Source organism: Aquarana catesbeiana, linkage group LG03 (assembly GCF_042186555.1).
Source record: "Aquarana catesbeiana isolate 2022-GZ linkage group LG03, ASM4218655v1, whole genome shotgun sequence".
In the NCBI taxonomy this organism is placed as follows: domain Eukaryota; kingdom Metazoa; phylum Chordata; class Amphibia; order Anura; family Ranidae; genus Aquarana; species Aquarana catesbeiana.
Window position 1 is genome coordinate 275,753,154 of NC_133326.1, and position 22,931 is coordinate 275,776,084.

At 41.7% G+C, this 22,931-nt stretch overlaps 2 protein-coding genes across 11 annotated transcripts in view; one reads left to right on the forward strand and one right to left on the reverse strand.

Annotated features, from left to right (window-relative positions):
* GRIP1 (glutamate receptor interacting protein 1) overlaps nucleotides 1-14,324 on the forward strand; it is a 900,266-nt gene extending 885,942 nt beyond the window's left edge. For 7 of the 10 annotated variants that reach the window (XM_073620096.1, XM_073620097.1, XM_073620098.1 and 4 more), the window contains 3 exons: nucleotides 6,199-6,432; nucleotides 8,437-8,583; nucleotides 12,673-14,323. In XM_073620096.1, the coding sequence (XP_073476197.1) occupies nucleotides 6,199-6,432; nucleotides 8,437-8,583; nucleotides 12,673-12,909 (618 nt within the window). In that variant the 3' untranslated portion in view covers nucleotides 12,910-14,323. Of the gene's footprint in view, nucleotides 1-6,198; nucleotides 6,433-8,436; nucleotides 8,584-12,672 lie in introns of all 10 variants that reach the window. The other 3 variants (XM_073620100.1, XM_073620101.1, XM_073620099.1) reach the window with 1 other exon arrangement.
* The window catches only part of HELB (DNA helicase B), a gene marked incomplete in the record, with an annotated part of 74,343 nt that continues 63,451 nt past the window's right edge, over nucleotides 12,040-22,931 (reverse strand). Inside the window, 2 exon segments of the mRNA XM_073620107.1 lie at nucleotides 12,040-16,485; nucleotides 17,760-18,269. Of these exon segments, the coding sequence (XP_073476208.1) occupies nucleotides 16,402-16,485; nucleotides 17,760-18,269 (594 nt within the window).

Sequence of the window (22,931 nt, forward strand, 5' to 3'; positions counted from 1 at the left end):
GAATTAATTTTTGCAGCTTTTATCCCCCTCCCAGGAGTCATTCCTAGCGGCTAGGACTCTCAGGACTGTTATCAACCCCTCATCACAATTCTCCCAGCAGGCGCTTGATCTTATATGTTGTTTTTCAATAATATTTAAGTCTCTGGACTTTCTCATGCTTCAAGCCCTAACTTTTTTTTTTGTTTTATTTCTAATGCGAGAATGGAAGAGTGGTCGCAACATTTGGTCAATAAAACAAGATAATAACAATGTACACTTTGTTAGTACAGCTTGGTGATGAGCTAGCAGAACTGGGTCCAGGGGTGAATGGTGAGAAGCACTTGGATGGATGGCAGTTGGTCCAGTAGTTAAAGAGGTAGAGGAAGATGGGGAGGCCTCAGTCAATAGATTACAAAACATTAGGGTTTAAAAAGAGGGTAAGACGTCAATGGGAGGGTCCAAGCCCCAACATGGGCTTCCTAATCCTTACCCACACCTCTTTTCCCACTACTTTACCCTCCGCCCCCCTGTCTCTGATTCAGCCCTATTCCTCCTCTGTGTAGCCTTTTTACCATGAACAAACCAATTAGCTCTTCTTTGGCTGCCTACCATGCAATATTGGCTGCCTAATGGCTGAGGAACTCTTAGTGGACTAGATACCAACCATAAGTACTTTTTTCAAGCGTAATAACAAACTGATCTCCTTGATAACACTACCTGTTTTGGCATTGCTGTTTCTTTCTACTGGCACAATCCGGACATTCCTCTTCTCATGTTATTTTTCCGCTTTTTAACGACTTTTTATAACCATGTATGATTGTGCCACTTGCTGAAAGAAAACCAATTAAGCTTTTTTGTGAAACAAAACCACAGAACTTAGATAACTTGAGGACTTCTCAATTCCCATCTGCACTTTACATACTGCTGGCTGCACTTTACAAACTGCTGGCTGTACTGTACAACTGCTGAATGTCCCATTTGATGTTCTGTGCTGACTGTAACCTGTACTCCTTCCAGAGTTTAAAAGCTACACACCATCAGTAACTCCTCAGCAATAGGGTTGCTACTCACTTAGCCACAGGATCATTGGTTGCCTCCTGCCAATATGCACCAGGCTCTGCCTAGTGGGGAGATGCAGATTCACACTACCACAGGACAGCTGGACTCTTTCCCAGCAACTTCCCCCTGGCTCTCTCCAGTTAAGCTTCTCAAGGCACAATTTAATCCTTGAATTCCAGATGCGAATAGGCCCCCCCCCCCCCCCCCCCCAGCTAAGCCTAGCTGGGACCTCAGCGTCTTCCTATAGATCCTCCAAAAAGCTGCCCCAGAGGCAGACAGGGGTCCCCTCCAGCAAGCCTGGACCCAGGAACGCTGCCCCTCAGTCCTGAGACTATTTGAGCTCTCCCACCAACTCCTGGGCACACCTCAGGGATTGGCTGGAGTTCCATACATTTTCAGGCTGGCTGCTCTGTTCTTCCTTCCACTATACTTCTAGAATCCTCTAGAAGACAAGGGGAAAAAGAGAGCAGCAGCATGTGAATCACTAAACAACCCTAAATAACCAACTCCCTGCTCCTTTGATTACAGTGGAGCTAACTAATTTTAATACCCTACTTTACACTAGGAGGATGCTACACCTATTTGGGAGATTGCTCATAGGCAGGAAGTGATTTGAGACGGGGACACACAAAAAGATGACAGCACTTTATTTTAGTACGTTATGGAACAGTTAAAGTGGAACTTCACTCTCTCAATCAAAACTGACTTTTTTTAATCCTTATGCTGTTAGTATTAGCAAATAGGAAAATATATAATATTGACTTGTTTTATACTTAAAGTGGTTGTTACCCCATTCATGGAATTTGAACTAAGCACATATATCTGTAGTGTTTACTTGTCTCTTCCCAAAGCGTTGTTTCTCTCTGTGCTTCGTTCCTCTGTTATCAGCCTGAGTCACTTCTGACATGTTCTATGACACATTAGATAAAATGAGCTAAAAGATAAGGTTGGTGAAGGAGCATAGAGGGAGGTGAGCACTGAGCTTGTCTATTCAGCATGTTCCTTCGTTCCTCTGCCTAGGTGGGGGGGGGGGTGCCAGTCAGCTCTCACACAGTGTAACTGCAGTGTCCCCACCCTCCCCTATGTACTGTTAAAGATGAAGAAAGATTTTTAACACAATCTGTACTTTTGAAAGGGTGTAGAATGGGGAAGACAGCAGATATTCAAGTAAAACTTTGTTTCATCTCTGTGTATCATCTGAGGCTATTCACTTCACTGGGTATATGTGAGGCTTTACAACCACTTTAATATACTATTTAATTTTTTACATTTCATTAGTTACTTCCTGGTTTACTGGCCTAGGCAAATGATGTCATACATCCCAGGAGTCTTCAGGAGGGGTTTTCACAGCTAAGCACTCCCTCCTGCCTGCATGCTTGAGCGAAGGGCAGATGGATTCCAGGAAGTAACTGCTACATGAATCATCTGCCCTTACACAAGATGGCCATGGCCAGAAATGCTGTTGGCTGCTAAAAAAAAAAATGGATTTTTTTAGCAAAACAAATCATGGAGACAGGGATGGATGAGGGAGTGTGCTTTGAATAATAAAAACTAGGTTTGTAGTTATCATATGCAGTAAAGTTCTGTTTTAATGCGGTTTGATCTCTAGGTGACAGATGTTAGAATGGGCAGTGGGCATTTAAATCCTGACAGAGGTTCTGACCATTCCCCATGCTATCTAAAAGGTTTTTTTTTTAAATGAACCCGAGATGGGTTTTAAACGTTTAATCAAGTTGTAGCCAAATTGGAAATTTGAATCGCTGTAGTCTCTACATTTCTGACCTCATTTCTTTACTGTCTGTAGGACATCAGCTCCCAGGTTATGTCATTAATTAGTAAAATTCTTTCTTTCCAGTACCAGCCTATTATTTCCTGTGCCCCTGGCTGCCCTACAACCACAAAGCATAACAGATCCGCCCCACACTTAGCAATTATTGCATTTTCTTTTTCTTCTCATGGTTTTCCTTTTTACCTTCAAGTCTACCTTGGATTTTAAAGCAGTTTTCATTCAATGCCTCCAACTTATTTAAGTTATAAGTTTTCTTGACTTCTAAGAATTCCTTCTGATTATTGTGCAATGTAGAGTTAATTTGTGCATAGTGTGTAGAGCCCTAAGCTCTGCACACTAGACCTATGCACCACTACCTCTGTGATAGCTAGTTTCCTGCAGGTTCTTTGTGAAAAAGAATGTTCTGCAAGAGATTTTTTGGTCTTTCAGATGTCTTTGCTGCAAAAACTATGCCATGCTGACCTTTTGGCTTTGATATTTGAAGCCACTTACCTGAAAAAGTATGCAGATCAGGTAATCTGACCTCTTCTATTATGTGCAAATTTCCCATCATGCAAAACTTTATAGATACAGCACTTGTAAAATCATAATTTTATCCTCTTTTTTTTTTTCAAAATACGAAGTCACAAAACAGCAGCTTTTCTGTATTATCTAAAAACCCTTTTCATCCAGATTTTTTTTATTAAGCAGACACATATACCATAAAAAACAATATGCCTAAATAAACTAAATATACATGAGGTGTCATTAAAAACTATATTTTGTGATGGTAGAGCGTAATAAAGCATATTGTGCAATACAATTTGGAGCAAGTGATATTGGTCTCCTGTAGAGATTGTTTTAACCTAATTTACACTGAGAAAAATCTACAAAACATGTTCTTTGATTTTGGGTGCCCAAACTTTTGCACAAGACTGTAAGTTACAAACATAATGCACTTGGTGTCAAATACAACCCTATTCACAGTGTCTGCTGTAGTCTGGTCATTTTGATATTTGAAATTCACTATTTTATGCTACAGATTGAAAAATTAAACAGATTTTAGGGATTTGTTTGTATTCATTCATTTTGCTGTTTATACATGTCCCAATAATTTCTTATGATAGCCCTAAGCTATTTCCTGCCATTTTTTGTATGACAAATAACACTATTCTTAAAACCATTAGTATTTTTACCTGAGAAAAAAATCTTTGCGTTATTTCTGTAAGATGTATTTTCCATGCAATCAGGATTATTGACAACCCAGTGCTTTCAGCAATGACTTTATGTAACATGGCACAAAATATACTGTCAGTTTTTTATTTAGATAAAATTTTGACAAGTCTGTGCATGTTCTTCATTACAGATGTCATTCAATGATATGCTTTATCCCCACCTGTCACTTTCTGTTATAATTAGTAATCTAGTCTGAACCACCAGGCAGATGCACAATACAGAATTGTAAAGTAAAGCATTATTTTATTAAACTAGAGCAGAAAAGAAAAAAGACAGAGCACAGGACTTTTGTCCACAATAACCAACCAGGTGTAATTTTCTATACTGCGGTGCAATACTAGCTCGAATCTGTTTTCTTTGTTGCATTTTAAAGCTCTGTTCACACTGCTGCGACAGCAAAGTTGTACGACTTTGCCCTGCGACTTCCTTCTAACTTGATCCGACTTGGATGCTTTTTAGGAACCTGTACAAGAGTTGAAATTGCACCCAAGTCGGACCAAAGTAGTGGAGGGACCTTTTCCAAAGTCGGAGCGACTTATGTAGTATCAGTTAAGATGGCTCTCATAGGGAAACATTGAATTTGTTGTCATACTTGGGGTCTCGCAGGTTGGATCCCATGTCGCTGCACTGTGAACGGAGCCTAAAATCCCATGGACATTTTTTCAACATTACATGCACTGGAGTAGTGTAGTGTCATTCATTCTGAATTGCACCACAATCTACCTTGCTGATGAGTATGGGTTGCAGCGCCACACACTAACTTGCAGTGTGCGCTGCCAGAGATGGTACATGCACCTTTCTTGGTTCGTTAGGCTATCCTTTCAAATAATTAGGCTCTGTTCAGTACGTGTCTTGTTGACGTGTTGTTTGAGCTCATAAACAATATTTGGGGTGTTGTAGACACTCTTTGTAATTACATTGAGTCTTCGCACCCTAATTATCACTGCTTGTGCCAGATCCATGTACCTGTCAGAAACTTGGAGGGTGGCACTGAGGTTGGAGTCTCTATACTGGACACTGCCTCCTCAGTGCATGTTCTCCCCGACCACTACACTCATCACACAGACAGGAGCCTGACCAAGAAATTTTGTAGCAGGGTAGGAAGAAGCTAAAGGGGAACTGGAAGATTGGTTCCAAACCAGGTCCATCTTGATTTTGATTGATGGTGCACAGCAGTGGGCGAATCCATAGCAGCCAATTAGTCCATTAGCGGCTTTCTAATCCACCCCCTAATCCACCCCCTGGCATGCGCTGTTAATCAGGCAGACCTGATGGGGAACTAGTGTATACATTTTCCCATCAGGCCACCAGTTGAATGAAGTAGGGGATAGAGCCCTGTGTGGGAAGCTGTCACATTCATGTTGGCTTCCCAGCACAACATGCCCCTCTCTGACACCGATTCAGAGCTTGTTTTAAAGCCTAAGTTTAGCTAAAACTAAAAACAGAGGAATCAATATGATATGTCCGTTGTCCTGATTCTTCTGCTTTCAGTAGAAATCTTGCGGTGTCCACCAACCCCCCTGCCACTGTAATCTTTCGGTGAGGTGGGAGTTAATAAAACCAGTGTGCTGTCAGAAGCTCCCATCAAGAGAGCTGGACTATGCCTGCACTTTCTTGTGCTATGAATGGAACATGATCACTGAATGGGGGATGGGTGGATGATAGCTCCGCCCCCTCCATTCACAGATGCTGTGTTCTTAAACTGGCAGTAATAAGAACTACCTGAATTTGTCATGTGTTAGTATTGGTATTGAACTGCTTGGCTGAATCAAGCACACATAGTTTTAAAGGTAACTACTGCCAGAAAATCATCATAAATGTTTTATTGACTTCCCCAGATTGTGCCTTCAGACAAATAATTAGCTCAATTTATCAGTGTCCAGTATATGTGCTATTTTCCCACAGCCACTAGATCTAAGCCTGCACAGGAGAGTTGGAATCAGGTAGTCTGAATTGGATTGATAGCTATAGAAAACCTGTATAAGTTAATGTTTGGACATAAAGCTGAGCATGTAACTACAAATGCACTATAATCCTCTATTCATTCCTTCCAATGCTTATACATATGACAGGCTATAAGATTAGTTTCTTTAGTATTTTCAATCACGTAACCCTGAAAGAAGGAATGAGATCTGTTGTTTATATTTCTGCTGAAGGCAACCATCATGTCTGGCAGCACATTGAGCCTCAATCATGACAATGCTCAGCCTCGTGGACAGCTGGGTCGCCAAGCAAGTTTCCAAGAGAAGAGCTCTGTCAGACCACATTACAGCCAGAGCACCCGCAGCAACACGCTACCATCTGATGTGGGCAGAAAATCTGTAGCTATGAGAAAAATCAAACAAGAAATGAAAGAAATTATGTCACCAACTCCTGTGGAGTTACACAAGGTCAGTATGCAGGCACTCTGCAGTTCTCTTCCATCTGGGTACATGTTTTACATAGCTTTCTATAATAACCACTTGCCATTCTTTGTTAGTAACATCGCTGTCATTGTTTCTTTTCTTTTTTTATGTGTAAATACAATATTTTACAACAAACTGTCCATTATGCTAAAACACAAACCTCTTTTTATGGAAAATAAATTGTACTGATCTGCTTTAATGTCTAAGCTTTTTCAACACTGCTTTTTATTGTTCTTGTTCCTGTATCATATTTAAAGTGGGCCTAAACTTATAACTTAGTTGGCTTTGTGTGGACAAGGGGTATGAAAGTTAACTGTAATATAGCATGTTTATAAGATGTATTGGACTCCATTCACAAAAGCAAATTGCATGCAGTATTTAGGTGCTTTCCCAAATACTGCAGGTGATCCTGAGAATGTCATTTCACTATTGCTTTGTGTAGTATCTACTGTATAAAGAAAAAATGCTCAGTAAATACCGCATAAAACAGAATTTAATCAATTCACAAAAGGAAATAAATACACGCTTAAATAAGTATGCAATAGTTAAGGAACCACCAGTCAATGACATCGTTAACAACCAGTAAACAACCTGGTTAAGGAGCGGGTAACCCCGTCATTAACAACCGATGAGTGGTTCCCCGCTGACAGGTGAATGTAAAAAAAATTGACAATTAAATTTTTTTTTTTTTTAAATGGCGTGGGGTCCCCCCAAAATCCATACCAGACCCTTATCTGAGCATGCAGCCCAGCAGGGTTTAATCAATTCACAAAAGGAAATAAATACACGCTTAAATAAGTATGCAATAGTTAAGGAACCACCAGTCAATGACATCGTTAACAACCAGTAAACAACCTGGTTAAGGAGCGGGTAACCCCGTCATTAACAACCGATGAGTGGTTCCCCGCTGACAGCTGAATGTAAAAAGAATTGCCAATTAAATTTTTTTTTTTAAATGGCGTGGGGTCCCCCCAAAATCCATACCAGACCCTTATCTGAGCATGCAGCCCAGCAGGGTGGTGAGCAAGTGCCCCCCCCCAACCATACCAGGCCACATGCCCTCAACATGGGGGGGGTGCTGTATCCTGCCCTCCCCCCCCACAAAGTGAGTGCGTATGGGGTACATAGTAAAAATAAAAAGTTTAGTGTAAATAAATACAGGAGGCAGTTTTTTTCCCACCCAGTGATGTCACTTTGTTGTCTGTGTCCCTTTGGGAAGAATTCCCTTCAGTCTGTCCTGGAGATACAACATTAAGGCTGCTTTCACACTGGAGCGGGCAGGCATTGATGGTAAAACGCCGCTAGTTTTAGCAGCGCTTTACCGTCATTTTAGCGTCGATATTCGGCCGCTAGCGGGGCATTTTTAGCCCCCACTAGCGGCCAAATAAAGGGTTAAATGTGCCCGTGCCGAGGCGCTTTACAGGCGCTTCGGCAGCGGTGCCCATTCATTTCAATGGGCAGGAGCAGTGCAGGAGAGGTGTATACACCGCTCCTTCACCGCCCCAAAAATGCTGCTTGCAGGACATTTTTTAACGTCCTGCCAGCACATCGCCCCAGTGTGAAAGCACTCAGGCTTTCACACTGGAACTGCAGGGGAGGTGTTTTTCAGGTGCTTTACAGGCTCTATTTTTAGCCCAAAAGCGCCAGAAAAACACCTCCAGTGTGAAAAGGGGTCTAAATGAGGGGAAATATTTGGAGTGAGGAGAGTTCCCCTCTCAGGCAGTTGTCGCTGCAACAAGCATCTTTTCTTGCTCCAGTGAGGATTCGATATTTTGTTTTTTCCCTCACTTTCAGTCTCGGTGACAGTGATCAGTAAGACCGAGATGGTGAATCTCCTCAGGGGTGAATATAGAAAGCCATGAAAACTTTACAGGATTGCTAATCATACCCTACTCCATTCAAAACTGAGAATTGAGTTCTGGGTTTAAATGTACTTTTAATTATTTTATTATATTTTACTCATCAATTAGTATGCTTTTTTTTAAATAGATCTCTTTATTTAAAGACACTGATAGAGAAGATTTTGGATTTAGTGTAGCTGATGGTTTACTGGAGAAGGGCGTATATGTGAAGAACATTCGTTCCAATGGACCTGGAGATATAGGAGGCCTGAAGCCATTTGACAGGCTACTGCAGGTAATACAAGGCTGTGTTGTGTGTCATGATTTGTATATAAGAGTATACTGCCAAATGTAAAGCGGAACTGAACATGCTGGCACATCTTTCTATTGTTCCACAATGTATAGTATGTTACACATGCTTTGTCCGTTTGCCTTTTAATAATTTAGTTCCTCCCTCTGTAGGTAAAGGAAGCTCTATGTACTTAGTCCCACCCTTCTTCTTCATGCTTTAGCCTTCATTCATCACATGGTACTGTATTTTGCTGGAGCTAGAGACACGCACACATTTGAATCTAGTCCTTGTCTAATAATTCTACTGAGTCTTTGAGTTACAGCTGGATCAGTATCGAGATCACAATTGCAGTGCTTAATTTAGAGAGGCAGAACCGTCCAAAAAAATTTTTGTAGCTCCAGTCAAAAATCTATAGCTCTGGAATATACTGTGAGAAATTATATGGACTCTGGGTATCTAGTAGTTTATGACAGTGTAACCATTGACACACAAGCTTGTACATACCTGCAAGCTAATCACAGCACATCATCTTATGGCCTAAATTACCAATACTACAGTGATCAGCTTGTGCATTAAGCATGTATATAGTAGAAGCTGCCTGTATTGCCACATGCTATTCTGATTTCTGCTAATAATACCTTCTCAAACAAGTAAGAGACACAGAGCTAAGCAACTGATATATTTCTCAGAGACTGCCTGTTAAAGTGTTACTAAACCCACAACAGTAAAATCAGTTCATAAATGCAGTAAAGCACACTTGTTAAATTCACTGTGCAACCTAAGGGTTTAATCCTCCACATTGTGTAAAAAGGCTGTTTAAACCTGTCTTCGCTGATCCTCCCTTTCTTCCACAGTCCCCAATCCATCTCGACTCTGCACACGCTCAGTTTGGTGTGTTTTGCTGGAGAGGTTTTTTGTTTTTTGGGAGGGTGCATGTGATCAGCAAAGTACCAATCAGCACTGTCCGGACAGAGGGTCAGGTGTCATGCAGCCTCATAGGACACTCGGAGTAGAATGAAAACTCCTCCTAGCTTTACTAGTGCTCAGTCAGACACTGATAGAAGTCTCACAAGACTGCTATGTACTGCTGATGAGAAAAGGTATTTAGCAGTTTATATTTACTAAAATAATTGCATTTCCATGATCTGTGGGAGACCAGATATAGTGAATGCAGGGTCCTGGGTTTAGTAACACTTTAACTCTTTCATTGTCAGAACAATGTCCCAGCAAGACATTAGACTGGATTCTTTCCAGATCAGGAAGTAAGCAGACAAGGTAAATGCTTGGCTAAACCAACATGGTTGGTTCAACAGAATTGAGTCTGATAAAGAAGAACTGCTGGCTAATGTCAATTACTTATGGACTAAAACAGTTGACTGCATGTTATCCCTTTTTCAACCTTTGCTTTGGGTACACAACCAGAGGGTGCTCTCAAACAATTGCTGACAGTTATCAAAAGACTGTCCCATAAAGTGATACTAAACAGAGAAGTGTCAGGCCTCATGTACACTGCTGCTGGTAAACGGACGTTTAGAAACAGTTGGCCATTTTTTTCAGCTGCCCCCGAACTCTCCTCTGTTATCTTATCAGTTCATGTACACAGGGTCGTTTATTGTTGTTTCTAGGCAAGTTGAGTTTAGAATCATTTTTTGAACGCAAAAAAATGCGTTCAGGATGGATGTTCTGAGGCATTTGAAACGCCAAATGCCTGTAAACGCTGCTAAAAGCGGTAACTTGCATTTAGCAGTGTTTTGTTTACAGACGTTTTTCATTTTAACAAAAAAAAAAAAAATGCGACATGTAAACGTGGCTAAACAGACGTTTTTAGACGTCAATTTCTAGCTGTCAAGTTAAATCGTTCGGGAGAGGTTAAACAACGTCCCGTGTACATGAAGCCTAAATTGCAATTAATAATTTACATAAGTCATATACAGTACAGTGATAAAACGTTTAGGCAGGTGTGAAAAAAATGCTGTAAATTAAAAATGCTTTCAGAAATAGAAGTGTAAATATTATTTTTTATTTTTATCAATTAAATTAGAATGTAAATGAACAGAAGAGAAATATAAATCAAATCAATATTTGGGGTGACTACCCTTTGGCTTCAAACCAGCTTCAATTCTTCTAGGTACACAAAGTGCTGTGTTTTTGAAGGAACTCTGCAGGTAGATTGTTCCAAACATCTTGGAGAACTAACCACAGAGCTTCCTTCGATGTAGGTTGCCTCAAATCCTTCCGTCTCTTCATGTAATCCCTGACAGATTCCATGATGCTGAGAGCAGGGCTCTGTGGGGGCCAAACCATCACTTCCAGGACTTCATCACTTCTTCTTTACGCTGAAGTTAGTTCTTGATGATGTTGGCTGTATGTTTAGGGTCGTTGTCCTGCTGCAGAATAAATTTGGGGCCAAAAACATGCTTCCCTGATATGGGATGATGGATAGGTGTCTGCCTGTATATCTCAGCATTGAGGATACCATTGATCCTGACCAAATGGCCAACTCCATTTGCAGAAATGCAGCCACAAACTTGCAAGGAACCCCTCTCTATGCTTTACTGTTGCCTGCAGACACTCATTATTGTACCATTTTACAGCCTTTTGTCAAACAGCCTCCTGCTACAGCCAAATATTTCAAATTTTGACTTATCAGTTCAGAGCACCAGTTCCTATGTTTTCATACATAGTTTAGTTGCTTAGCTTTGTTTCCACATCAGAGGTATGGCTTTTTTTGGCTGCAATCCTTCGAAGAAGTCTGGTCAGAAATGGTCTTCATGGGACATTAAAATTGTTATACCTGGGTTTTACTGGTTTCTCTCAGTTCTGTTTTGATGGCACTGCTGGACATCTTTCGATGTCAAAATGAAGTAAGCATGATGTGTCTTTTATCTGCTGCATTAAATTTCCTTAGTAATCCATCATTGAAATGATATCCTTTCACTTCCTGTTCAGTCTACAAGACAGGAAGTGAAGAGAATTCTTACTAATGACACAGATGGCAAAAACAGTAGTTTCACCCCTATCCAAAATGGGCGAAAAAGGGTTTATCCTTAGATAAGCTTAAAAGTTGCATTCTGTTTGGACAACAGATGACATTGAAAGCACCATGTTGGGCCGTCCATTTGTTAAGCGGTTGTGTTTTTTTTCCCCCCTTGTACAGATATTTGCATTCACTTCTACACAGGAATGCTTATACCTGATTACATTTGCTTGATTTTTGGATATACAAGCTTCAGTCCCAGTGTATTGATGGCTTGAAAAATACAGGGATTTTTTATTTTTTTGGGAATGCGAACTAACCTATAGTCAAAATAGGGCAAACTATACAAGTCAGGGCTCAGCAGGCTGCTTACACCTTAAAGCAGAGTTCCACCCCAAAGTGGAAAAGTGGAACTTTCCCTTTAAGCACTCCTCACCTCCCTTACATGCCACATTTGGCATGTCATTTTTTTGGGGGGGGGCGGGGGGAGCGGGTACCTAGTTTTGACAGGTACCCAGCTCCCACGACTAAGCAACTCCTCCTCTCCCCCTCCCTCCAATATTCTGGAACATGTCACAGGTCCCAAAAGATTGCCCGGGGCACCTAAGCCGAGTCACAGCTCCCTGTGTCTAGTCAGACATTGAGCCCTGACCCGGCCCCACCCCCTCTCTCCCGATTGGCTAGCTGATTTTGACAGCAGCGAGAGCCAATGGCGCCACTGCTGTGTCTCAGCCAATAAGAAAGGACAATCTTGGATGGTTCAGACATCGCTGGACAGAGAGGTACCTCAGGTAAGTGTTAGGGGGGCTGCTGTACACAGAAGGCTTTTTCTTTTCCTGCATAGAATGCATGAAGATAAAAAAAAAAAAAAAAACTTCTCCATTTACAGCCCCTTTAAGGTTTGGTCAGGATTAGCTGCTACGCTGTAACAATATTTAAGGGTCCCGGTAAGGACATTTTTCTGATCTTTTACTTGCCTAGCTTTATACTGAGCAGTGGGGTCTAGGTTGATAAAAAGGCAAAAGGTGTTAGCATGCCTATGGTTTATCGCCAAGCATTTAGTACCTAAATATCAAGTATTGTACTATTCATTCTTTCTTTTACAATTACTGCAGGTAAACCACGTCCGTACCAGAGACTTTGACTGCTGTTTGGTTGTCCCATTAATAGCAGAATCTGGAAACAAGCTTGATTTGGTTATTAGCAGGAACCCCATTGCGTCACAGAAGGAGGCACCAGATGTAACAAACCTACCAGTGGAGGAATGGACTGATCACAGTGACCCTTTTTCTCAGCAAAGCAGTGGCCGCCTAGCATCTATGGATATGCGAGACTCAACAAATACTTTATAGCAAAATGATTTCTAGCACAGGGACTTGGTAGGAAAAACTTAAAGAAACTGGTGCTGTATCCCTGTCCTACAGGTCTGTGCCACTGAATCGCACGGATGTCACTATGTGGCTTTACTGTTACGCACAGGGAATGTGAACCACTAGGTATCCTGAGGGTACTCTATGCGCCTGAGCCTGGAGTAATATGATTTTTACAGATTCTACTACTACTTTGTGACCACTCAAAATATTAGTGCCATTCCAAGCTTAACCTTGAACAAATATGGGGCTTTTGTGATGTGCAATGAACCTACTGAAATAAAAAGTGGCTTATTTTACTACCAATCAACTGGGGCAGAACCTTTTGAACATTTAGTAAGGTCCCTGTTGTATGAAGGGGCCTGTGAATATAATTTATAGCTGCTAAGACTTTTAAGCAGGATTTTTAACCATGTTTAGCTTGTTGTTTTTTTTTACCCAATATGACATGTTGTATCCAAACCATCCCCAGCCTTTATGCCAACTCCTGGTATATTGTATTGTGTGTGTGTGGTTTAGTCCTGAATGAGCCTCTACCAGATTCTTGCAGTGAATGGTCTCTGGTCCTTTGTATACATGTTTTGCACCCTTAAATCACAGTAAGGCTGAAGTAAGCATTATCTTTAAATTTACACAACTTCAACCTGATGTCAATCACTATATAATTTCAGATTCCTCAGGCCTATTCCGAATCTATGAAAGTTGTCTATAATGCAGACATTTCATCCAAGTTCGTGTGTGTGTATATATAAATAAGAGCATTAGCATTGAATGGTTTCCTCTGCCATGTCTCATTGGTTTAGAGGTGTATATGTTTAAAGAGCTTTGCCAATTAGTTTATCCCTGGAAGCAATAAAGTGATTCTTATTTTGATTGGAGACTCACCAGCAGCTCTGTTTGCGCTCCCTAGCATTGGCATCTGCTGAGAAGAAGAGGATCCAGGAAGCCTCCATCGTGTGTCTATATAACTGCACTCTACAGTCCTTTGGTATTGTCTAATGGATGTTATTCCTACCTGTGCAAGCATATTGTTTTACAACACACTGCCAGTCAAAATACGAAGTATACTATTACACAAAAATATGGGAGAAAAGGAAATCATTTAATTAAATATGTATTTTTGTTTGTAACAAACGAGTATTTAACTGTAAAGTATTTTTGTACAAATTTAATACTTTAATAGCATGGCATTTGTCTTATGTATGGTTTTGGGAACTCAAGCTGTTGAAACTTTGTATGGAACAATCATGATGTACAAAATTGAATAAACCATGATATAAAACAAGCAACGATATCAAAGACTCCTCGTCAGTAAGACTAGCTACTTGACTATGAGTGTGTTTCTAAATGCCCACTGCTTGTTTTAGTCAACATTGGAGCCAGGGCAGAGAGGTGCTTCAAGTGACACTTTTCTAAAAACAACTGTAATTTAGCACTTGAAAAACATTTCTTTGTGAGCCTTGCATCTTTTTAGCAGCAATAGTTCTGACCAATGTTATGTTGTAAACATTGGATTAAAGAGTATTTTGCACAGCATGTATTTATGAAGCACTGCAAAAGTGTTTGTGTCACAAGCTTTATTCAGGTTTCCTTAAGTCTCTCAAGGCATGCTCCAGCTCCTGATTGGAATGCCCAATAAGGATCTGACTGTAGTTTTAGGTGAGGTTTTTTACAAGCTTTATGCAGTGCTTGTTAATTACATTCCCATTGTGAGCCAAAGGAAGTATGACTGGAGCTTTGGAGAAAGGTGCTTAAAGTTTGTACAATGCTTCAGAAACATTTCATAAGTGTCTGTATTTATATTATACTAATTAGTTACTTTAAGGAGATCCCATAATTACAGAAATAGGTTAACTGGCATTGCTGAATTGTTTTTAAATGGTCAGGGCAAAAGGTTTGATCCAGACTACACCTAGTGAGTTAGTGACAGAGGCGGTTAGGGTTTCCATGAACAATTTCTACCTTTTCAAGATAAGCACCCACTTACACCAATGATCTTTTTAGCTATTTGTAAGAGGGTAATTCTTACTAATGAAGTGTAAAGAGCATTCTTCCCAATGATCAATGTATCATGAATTGTAGATATAGTCATTTTTAGCAGGGATTCCCTGGGACTGGAATTTCAGGGGTTCCTCTGTGTTAAAGACTGCTTCTAAGCGTTGAAGCAAGAATGAGAGTGACAGCCCAGATGGCTACAGATTTAAAAACAAAGTCAATGATGGTAGCTCCATAATTATAGCCTCACAGATTCACTTTAGGACATAACTTTTCCTTAATTATCCTCATGAAAACTAATATATTGACAAGTCACAACACGTGATTTATCATTTTTCTATAAACATAGTTTTAAACTTTTATAACATTCAACAAGTGCATAATCAATATAAAAAAGGCTTATGAACTTTTGATGGTGCCTTAGGCTGGCCATACACTATACAATTCTCTTATTTAATTTCCTTTAGATTTACCTTCAACTGTGTAGTGCAAGGGCCTGCCTGATTGCATACAAAGTGAAAGCGTTTAGGTTTGACCTCCTAATATATGGTTTTGGTAAATCTAAAAGGAAAATTGTATAGTGTATGGCCAGGCTTTCTCCTCATTTTCTAGCACATCGAGTCCTGAAGGGGTAGTGCATCTATCACTACGTTCTACACCTGTACAAAAAAAAAAATTGGCGCCTGATTGAGGAAGATGCTACACAAATTCTTTTTTGCTGGCTTGCACATTAACACATCCTTCATCACATAAATGACCAAAAAGGAGTAGTAACAAATAGCTTTGGCTTCTTCAGCTTCAGACAACTGTATCTGCCAGGCAGACAAAACACATGAATTTAAACCATTCAGCTCCATCTCCTTACTGCTTACCGCTTTCTGGTTACAACATTGCATGCCTCTAAGTAGCTCTTGTTTGTATATTTACCCATTTTGAAAAGATGTATTCTGCATAGGAAACAAAAATGAAAGAAGAGGCAAGAGCATACTCATTAATACCTGCAAAATTCCAGCCAAGGGTGACCCTATCAGCATCACCCAGCTCAACAAACTTTGACAACAAAATCAAAAGGAGCCAGGTGGAGTATTTTTAGGTGAATTGTAACAGCATCTAATCAGATTCAGCCACTCTATGGAGGAAAAACATGACAAACCTAACTTGATAGCTAGCGTAATCCTGGGTACATACTGTCCGCTGGGTTGAATAAAAAAAACGTAGTGTGTACCAGGCCTAACACTAGCCACTTGTATAGTTTTACCTCCTGGTAATTCATTAAACATTTTCCTACAATATGGCATTTACCACTGACTACATCACATTTTTCTAATAAGACTTATAAAAATACAAAGAATACATCATCAGGGTTTCAAGTAATCCCACATTGCAGTGCAAAGTAAAACTGTCCTGCTTTACACATTGTAAAACAACAATCTGCTTGCTGTAGAAAAGATATCCGGCGTCCTTTAAAGCTGTCTGCCTTCAGTGATCAAAAAGCTGCTTGTTACATGAACTATGTATGCTCAGGTTTTGAAGTCTACTTGAGGGAGAAATTTCTGCCACATTCTGAAAAACAAAAATTTAAGAAAGTCAGATATCAGATTTTGTATGAAACAAATGTGTCATAAATGATGGGGCAATTACTTACCACCTCCTTAAACTGCTAGTTTCCTGCCTGTTATACTGCTAGTTTGAGTTGCTGCCCCAGAACATGTATGTAGATCCACAATTACTACTCTGCACACTTGTCCCAGGTCAAAGTATTGAACTTACAGTTCAGCCTTTAAAGACTTTGATGAAAATTGTATGTTTTTATATAGCAGGCACCTTTAAAGTGATTGTAAGGGTTTTGTTTTTTAAATAACAAACATATACTTACCTCCACTGTGCAGTTCGTTTTGCACAGAGTGGCCCTGAACCTCAACTTCTGGGGTCCCCCCGGCGGCTCCTCCCCGCATCAGATATGTATGCTGCTACATGTCTTTGGTTAAAAAATAAAAAAAATCCTGTTAAGTGTATAATAATTGGTTCATGTGATCACGGACATATGTGCGCAAATGATCATGTACAGATGTGCGCAGGTGATCACGGACATATGTGTGCAGATAATCATTGGGACATGTGATTTTTCTGGGACATAGGTGGGGGACAGGTGTTTTTACTATGTGGGAACATGTGTTTTACACTGTGTGTTACTATGCTGGTGATCAGTGTGTAAAAAAAAAAAAAAAAAAAAACAGCTCATACACACTGTTTACCAGCCGGCTGCAGCGATCCTCTCTCCTCACCAACAACTAATGTAGGAGAAGAGGCGAGCCGATCACCTAGCAACCGGCTCTCTGTTTACATCACATGATGGCTGTGATTGGACACGGCCATCATGTGATCAGGAGGGCCAATCACAGAGCCCTCCTGCCGATCTGAGATGCGCCGTGTCCGGGTGACACGAGCGCATCGAGATCGTGGCGCTGCGCGGGCCCGCTCAATCCTATTCCTTTTGAGGGATGTTCCTAATCGTCCACTCAGAAGGAGAGAGTGCCCACCCGGCCATACATATGCAGTGGCCGGGTGGGAAGTGGTTAAGTAATGTATGCTCCTGGTGACATTAGGCCTCACTATCCAAAATCCTAGTTCTGGACTACCTTTGTCCATTTTAAGCACAGTTATATTGTATTAAAGCCTTCGCATTGTAAACATCAAAACCCAAACGATTTAAAAGTAGGCTCAAAGGCAATCATACTAAAGTTTACAAACCAGCAGTATAGCCTCTGAATTGTTACCCTTTAATACATAGAACTATACATTTGTCATTATAACAGATTAAAAAAAATGAATAATACCATGGAGTTTTCAGGCCGGTATAGCTTGGAAGGGGTCTCCATGCCATGTACAGGGATTCCTGCCCTCTTCTGTGAAGATGACTCCTCCAGCAGACTGCTTTCACGATTCACTGGAGAGCCTGATGGTGATGACAATGTGGCCTTATCTGGGGTGGTAGGCACAGAGGAGCATCTGAAGCGAGGAGGCGATTTAAGCTGTGTGTAGGGATGTTCCTGGGAAGACACAGCAGGCTTGTCTTGTGTCATCTGTATTTTTACTGGTTTGGTGGAAGCAGAGGTCCCAGACTGTGGCCAGGCACCACTCTTAGATAAGCTGTCCTTTAGACGCTGCTGGAGCCTAGTTTTTCTTTCACGGGACTTGTTAGCAATTGCTAGATCAAGCTGAGCACTGTTTGCAATGATATATACATGTTTTCGGCCCCGTGTTACAGCAGTGTATACATGCTTCCAATTCTGTCTGCCAGCAGTGCCTAAAACATAGACAACTGTGTCTTCTTCTGAGCCCTGGAAAAATGAATACAAAAGAACCAACATAATAAACATAAGTGTTTAAAAACAAAAACAGAATGTTCATATTCTGCTCTTCATGTGGCTGACTTCTCTACCCAGTTAACAGTAGCTCAAACATTTTTAAACATTAAAGCTTCAGTTACCCCCACAAGCTTTAAGATTATAATTGATAAATATATAATTGACAGATTTTGTTGCAGTGATTTGTTTAGTGCGAACCAAAGCTTGTTGATTCTGCCAGAAATCTTGTGAGCTGACAACAGCAGCGTGCAAGAAAAACATAAAAATGCACCCATCTAAGAACTGTTATGCTAAAATTTGCTGAATTTTTATTCTTGGATTTTGATATGCTTCAACTTTTACCTTCTTCAGCCCCTTCACACTGGTCCCTTGAAAACCGCCGTAAAAATGCATATTACATTTTTGGTGTGGTTTCTGGTTGCCTGACTCTCAGCATGCACCTTTGAAAAAGGCAGTGTGTCTGATGCGTTTTTTCCATTGATTTCAAGGTTTTTGGTGCACTTTTTAACTGCTTCAGGTCCATCCCATAGCAGTTATACTGCTACAGGGTGGCACCTGATCACGTATATATCTGGCTCTTCCGGGTAGGGGGCTCGCTCCTGCTGTGATCACACAGCGGGAGCCCACCTTGTACTCTATGTCTGCCGTCACCTGCCGATGATCAAGCAGAGAGGCAGAACAGCAGTCTGCCTCTGTTCATGTATCTTGTGCCTCTGCAAAGCAGGGGCTAGGATCTATGTCTCCCCCTAGTAAAAACACTGGCTAGGCACACAGTTAACCCTTTGATCGCCCCTGACGTTAACTCCTTCCTAGCCAGTGTTATTAGTACAGTGACCGTGGGTTTTTTTTTTGTTTTTTTTAAAGCACTAATCACTATATTAATGTCACTGGTCCCCAAAAAATGTCAGTGCCTGAACATCCACCGCAATATCGCAGTCCTGCTGTAAGTTGCTGATTGCTGCCATTACTAGAAAAAAAAAAATGTTTTCCATAGTTTGTAGACGCTATAACTTTTGCACAAACCAATGAATATACACTTATTGAGATTTTTTTTTTTTTACCAAAAATATGTATACAGAATACACATTGGCCTAAATTTTATGAAGAAATTTGATTTCGTTTTATAGCAGAAAGTAAAAAAAAAAAAAAATTTTTCAAAATGGTCATTTTTTTTTTGTTTTTGTTTATAGAGCAAAAAATAAAAAAGCAGAGGTGATCAAATACCTCCAAAAGAAAGCTCTATTTGTGGGGTGGGGGGAGGAAAGAAAAAATTTTATTTGGATACAGCGTTGTATGACCGAGAAATTGTCAGTTAAAGTAACGCAGTGCCGTATCGCAAAAAATGACCGGTTCACGAAGGGGGGTAAATCTTCCGGAGGTCAAGTGGTTAAACAGGCCACTAAATATGTAGAACCTTTTTAAAATGTACTGCACCCATAAGACATTAGTATCAAGAGTTTCACAAAATTTAAAGGGAAATATTTTTACTTAGTTTTTCTTGCTGTTGTAGCAGTGTAATAGTGCAGCAAAAAACACATCAGTGTGAACTGGCCCTTTATCTCCTTTTTTTCACGAGAATGCATATCTTTTCATATCCAGCACGCCAAAATGCTCAGGTTTGGTGTCTTACTTCACTGTATCTTGAACAGCAAGACACAAAAAGGCATATGGTCAGTAAAACTGGACAAGCTGCAGCAGACAAGAATCCAATGTACCCTAAAAACTGTATTTTTTGGTACTCACTGTAAAATCCCTTTCTCTGAGTTAACTGACAGACACAGCGTCTTCCCATCTTGACCATAGGGTTATATCACCACCTACAGGAGTAGGACCCTAGGCAGAAAAAATAAACTCGGCACCCCGCATGGGATAGGTGCTGTGGTCTGTCAATTTACTCAGAGTAAGCTATTTTACGGTAACAAAAAAAAAATTCCTGTTTTCTCTTTCGTTCATTGGTGGACACAGAGTCTTCTAATCTTGACCATAGGGACGTACCAAAGCAGTGCCCAACCAGTGAGGGGTGGGAGAAAAAACAAATGCCAAAACATGGAAAGATAAAACCAGGCAAACAGGAACACAAGAGCCCAATCAAAATAGTCACCCCCAGAGGAAATAAACGTCAGTCAGCCGCCTGCAAAGCTTTGCGGCCAAAACACACGTCCGAAGACACCAGGTCATCCACCTTGTAAAATTTAGTAAAGGTGTGCACAGACAACCCGGTAGCCGGCTTGCAAATTTGAGACACAGACACCAGATGAGGGAAGGCCCAGGAAGCACTAAGCGCCTGAGTAGAGTGGGCCGTTCTGGGAAAGAGAGGAACCTGATACTTAATGGTAAAGGCTTGAATCAGCATCTGTCTAATCCATCTAGAAATGGTGGCAGAAGACACCGCCAACCCCTTCCTCGGCCTGTCCATGATCACAAAAAAGTGAATGCGATCTCCGAAGCAGACGGATACACCCGAATCACCCAAACCACATGCAGGGCTATTTCCTTAGGATGCGACTGATGAGGATATGGGGAAGGCAGAATAATGTCCTCGTTCAATTGAAAAGCCGAGATCACCTTTGGGAGAAAAAAAGGGCATGGACGGAGAACCACCTTATCCTTGTATAGAACCAAATAAGGAAACCTACAGGACAAGGCCACCAACTCCAACAAAAAGGCCACCTTCAGACAGCGTAACAAGGGAATCTCTCTAATTTTCTCAAAGGGAGGTAATTGAAAAACAGAGAGAACCATCCTCAGATCCAAGACGGCAATGAGGAGTGCACTGGAGGCACCACATGTCGAACTCCTTGAACGAAAGTACGGCTCAAAGAGTGCATGGCTAGGGGACGTTAAACGAAAAACCAGGAGCAGAAATCCGGCCCTTGATGGTACCCAACGCCAAATTCTTCTCAATGCCCCGTTGCAGAAAGACCAATATCCTACCTACCATATAAGAATACGGATGAACACCCACGGCATTCGCACCACGAGATAGATGCCTTCCAGGTGCCATGGTATATCTTTCTGGACATAGACTTTTGTGCTTTCAGCATGGTATGTATAACAAACTCTGACAGTTCCTTGTCCTTGAGAACTTGTCTTTCAATAACAAAGCCGTTAAAGAAGCAACTGTGGAGCAGGGTGGAAGATCAGTCCTGGAGACAGAAGATTTGTCCTAAGAGGCAGACGCCAGGGGGCATCCACAACCAACCGCACCACGTCCGCATACCAGGGGCAATGGAGCCAATCCGGAACCACCAGGATGACTTCAGCCTCTATCCTTCGCAATAGGCGGGTTAGAAGGTTGAGAGAAGGGAATGCATATATGAGACGATACTGAGTCTGTGACACCACCAGCGCATCTGTGGCATCTGCAAAATGATCCCTCGTCCTGGCCAGCAATCTGGGCACCTTCCTGTTGAACCGAGACGCTAGGAGACCTACGTCCGGAGTGCCCCACCGGAGATGGAGGAGGACATGTCTGCAGACTTGGCCATTTTGGCAGCCCAGGGGCGTTTGGTACCCACCACAGGGGCCTTGAAAGGGTTGGAACCCTTGTCTGCAGATGCAATGGGGACTAGAAAGCTTCTTGTGTGCTGAAAAGGAGGGGCAGCATTTGTGATGCGTTTCCTTACCCCATCTGGACTGGGGAAGAAAGGTACTCTTCCCCCCAGTAAGATTCTTGATGAGCTCATCCAGGGTACCCCTAAAGCGACGATCACCCTGGAAGGGCAAATCCCTAATGCCTTCTTTTGATAGCTGGTCCGCCGACAAGCATTTTAGCCACAGCACACACCAAAGCACCACTGCTTAAACGGAGAGCTTAAAGAGCAAGGGGGTGCATCACACACAAACTTAAGGCCCTGGACCAGCTTGTCCAGCAATTCCAATAAGGCGGGGGAACTTGCTCCCTACCCAGACCTTACAAAGGAGTTTGGCCCATTCCGTAGGGGTCAGACACCAGGGCAGTGGCCAAGACCGGATGAAGGGCCGAGTCGACAATAGTAAACATAGTGCATGCGACCGATCCTGCCTTCTTGTTCGCTGGGTCCTTAAAGGATTGAAACTCCTCCACTGGGATCATAGTGGCCTTATTCAGTTTGGAAATAGTAGGGTCCACAGCCAGCAGGGAGCACCTGCACCGAGGGGGGAGGGGGGGCAGAGTTCTACTTACCAGTCCAGGGAAGTTGCAGGTATGCTCTATAAACAGAACCACCTTTCCACCAAAGTGGAGGGGGGTGGGGGGGATATGTCAGCCAGGGAAACACTGACACGGATGTCTGGAGCCCAGGCATAGGTCCCGAGGGAGCTTTTTTGCAGCCTACCCAGTGCTTGGCTAGGGTTCTGCACACGCTCAATGGCCAGGATGGGGTGACCACTGAATTTATATTATCCAGCCCATCGCCAAGACCCGCTGTTGATAGAAAGTCTTTGCAGGAAACAACCCCAGGAAAAAAAAAAGGGAAAAAAATGCCTTGGAACCAGGTCATTACTCTTGATACTAGGCAGAAAGAACTGGAGTGCCTATGCAGAGAGGGGGTTTATTATCAGCCAGTACTGCCCATAGGCAGTGCCGTGTTTATTTTATCTTCCTAATCTCTTACTCCTGTAGGTGGTGATATGACCCTATGGTCGAGATTAGAAGACGCT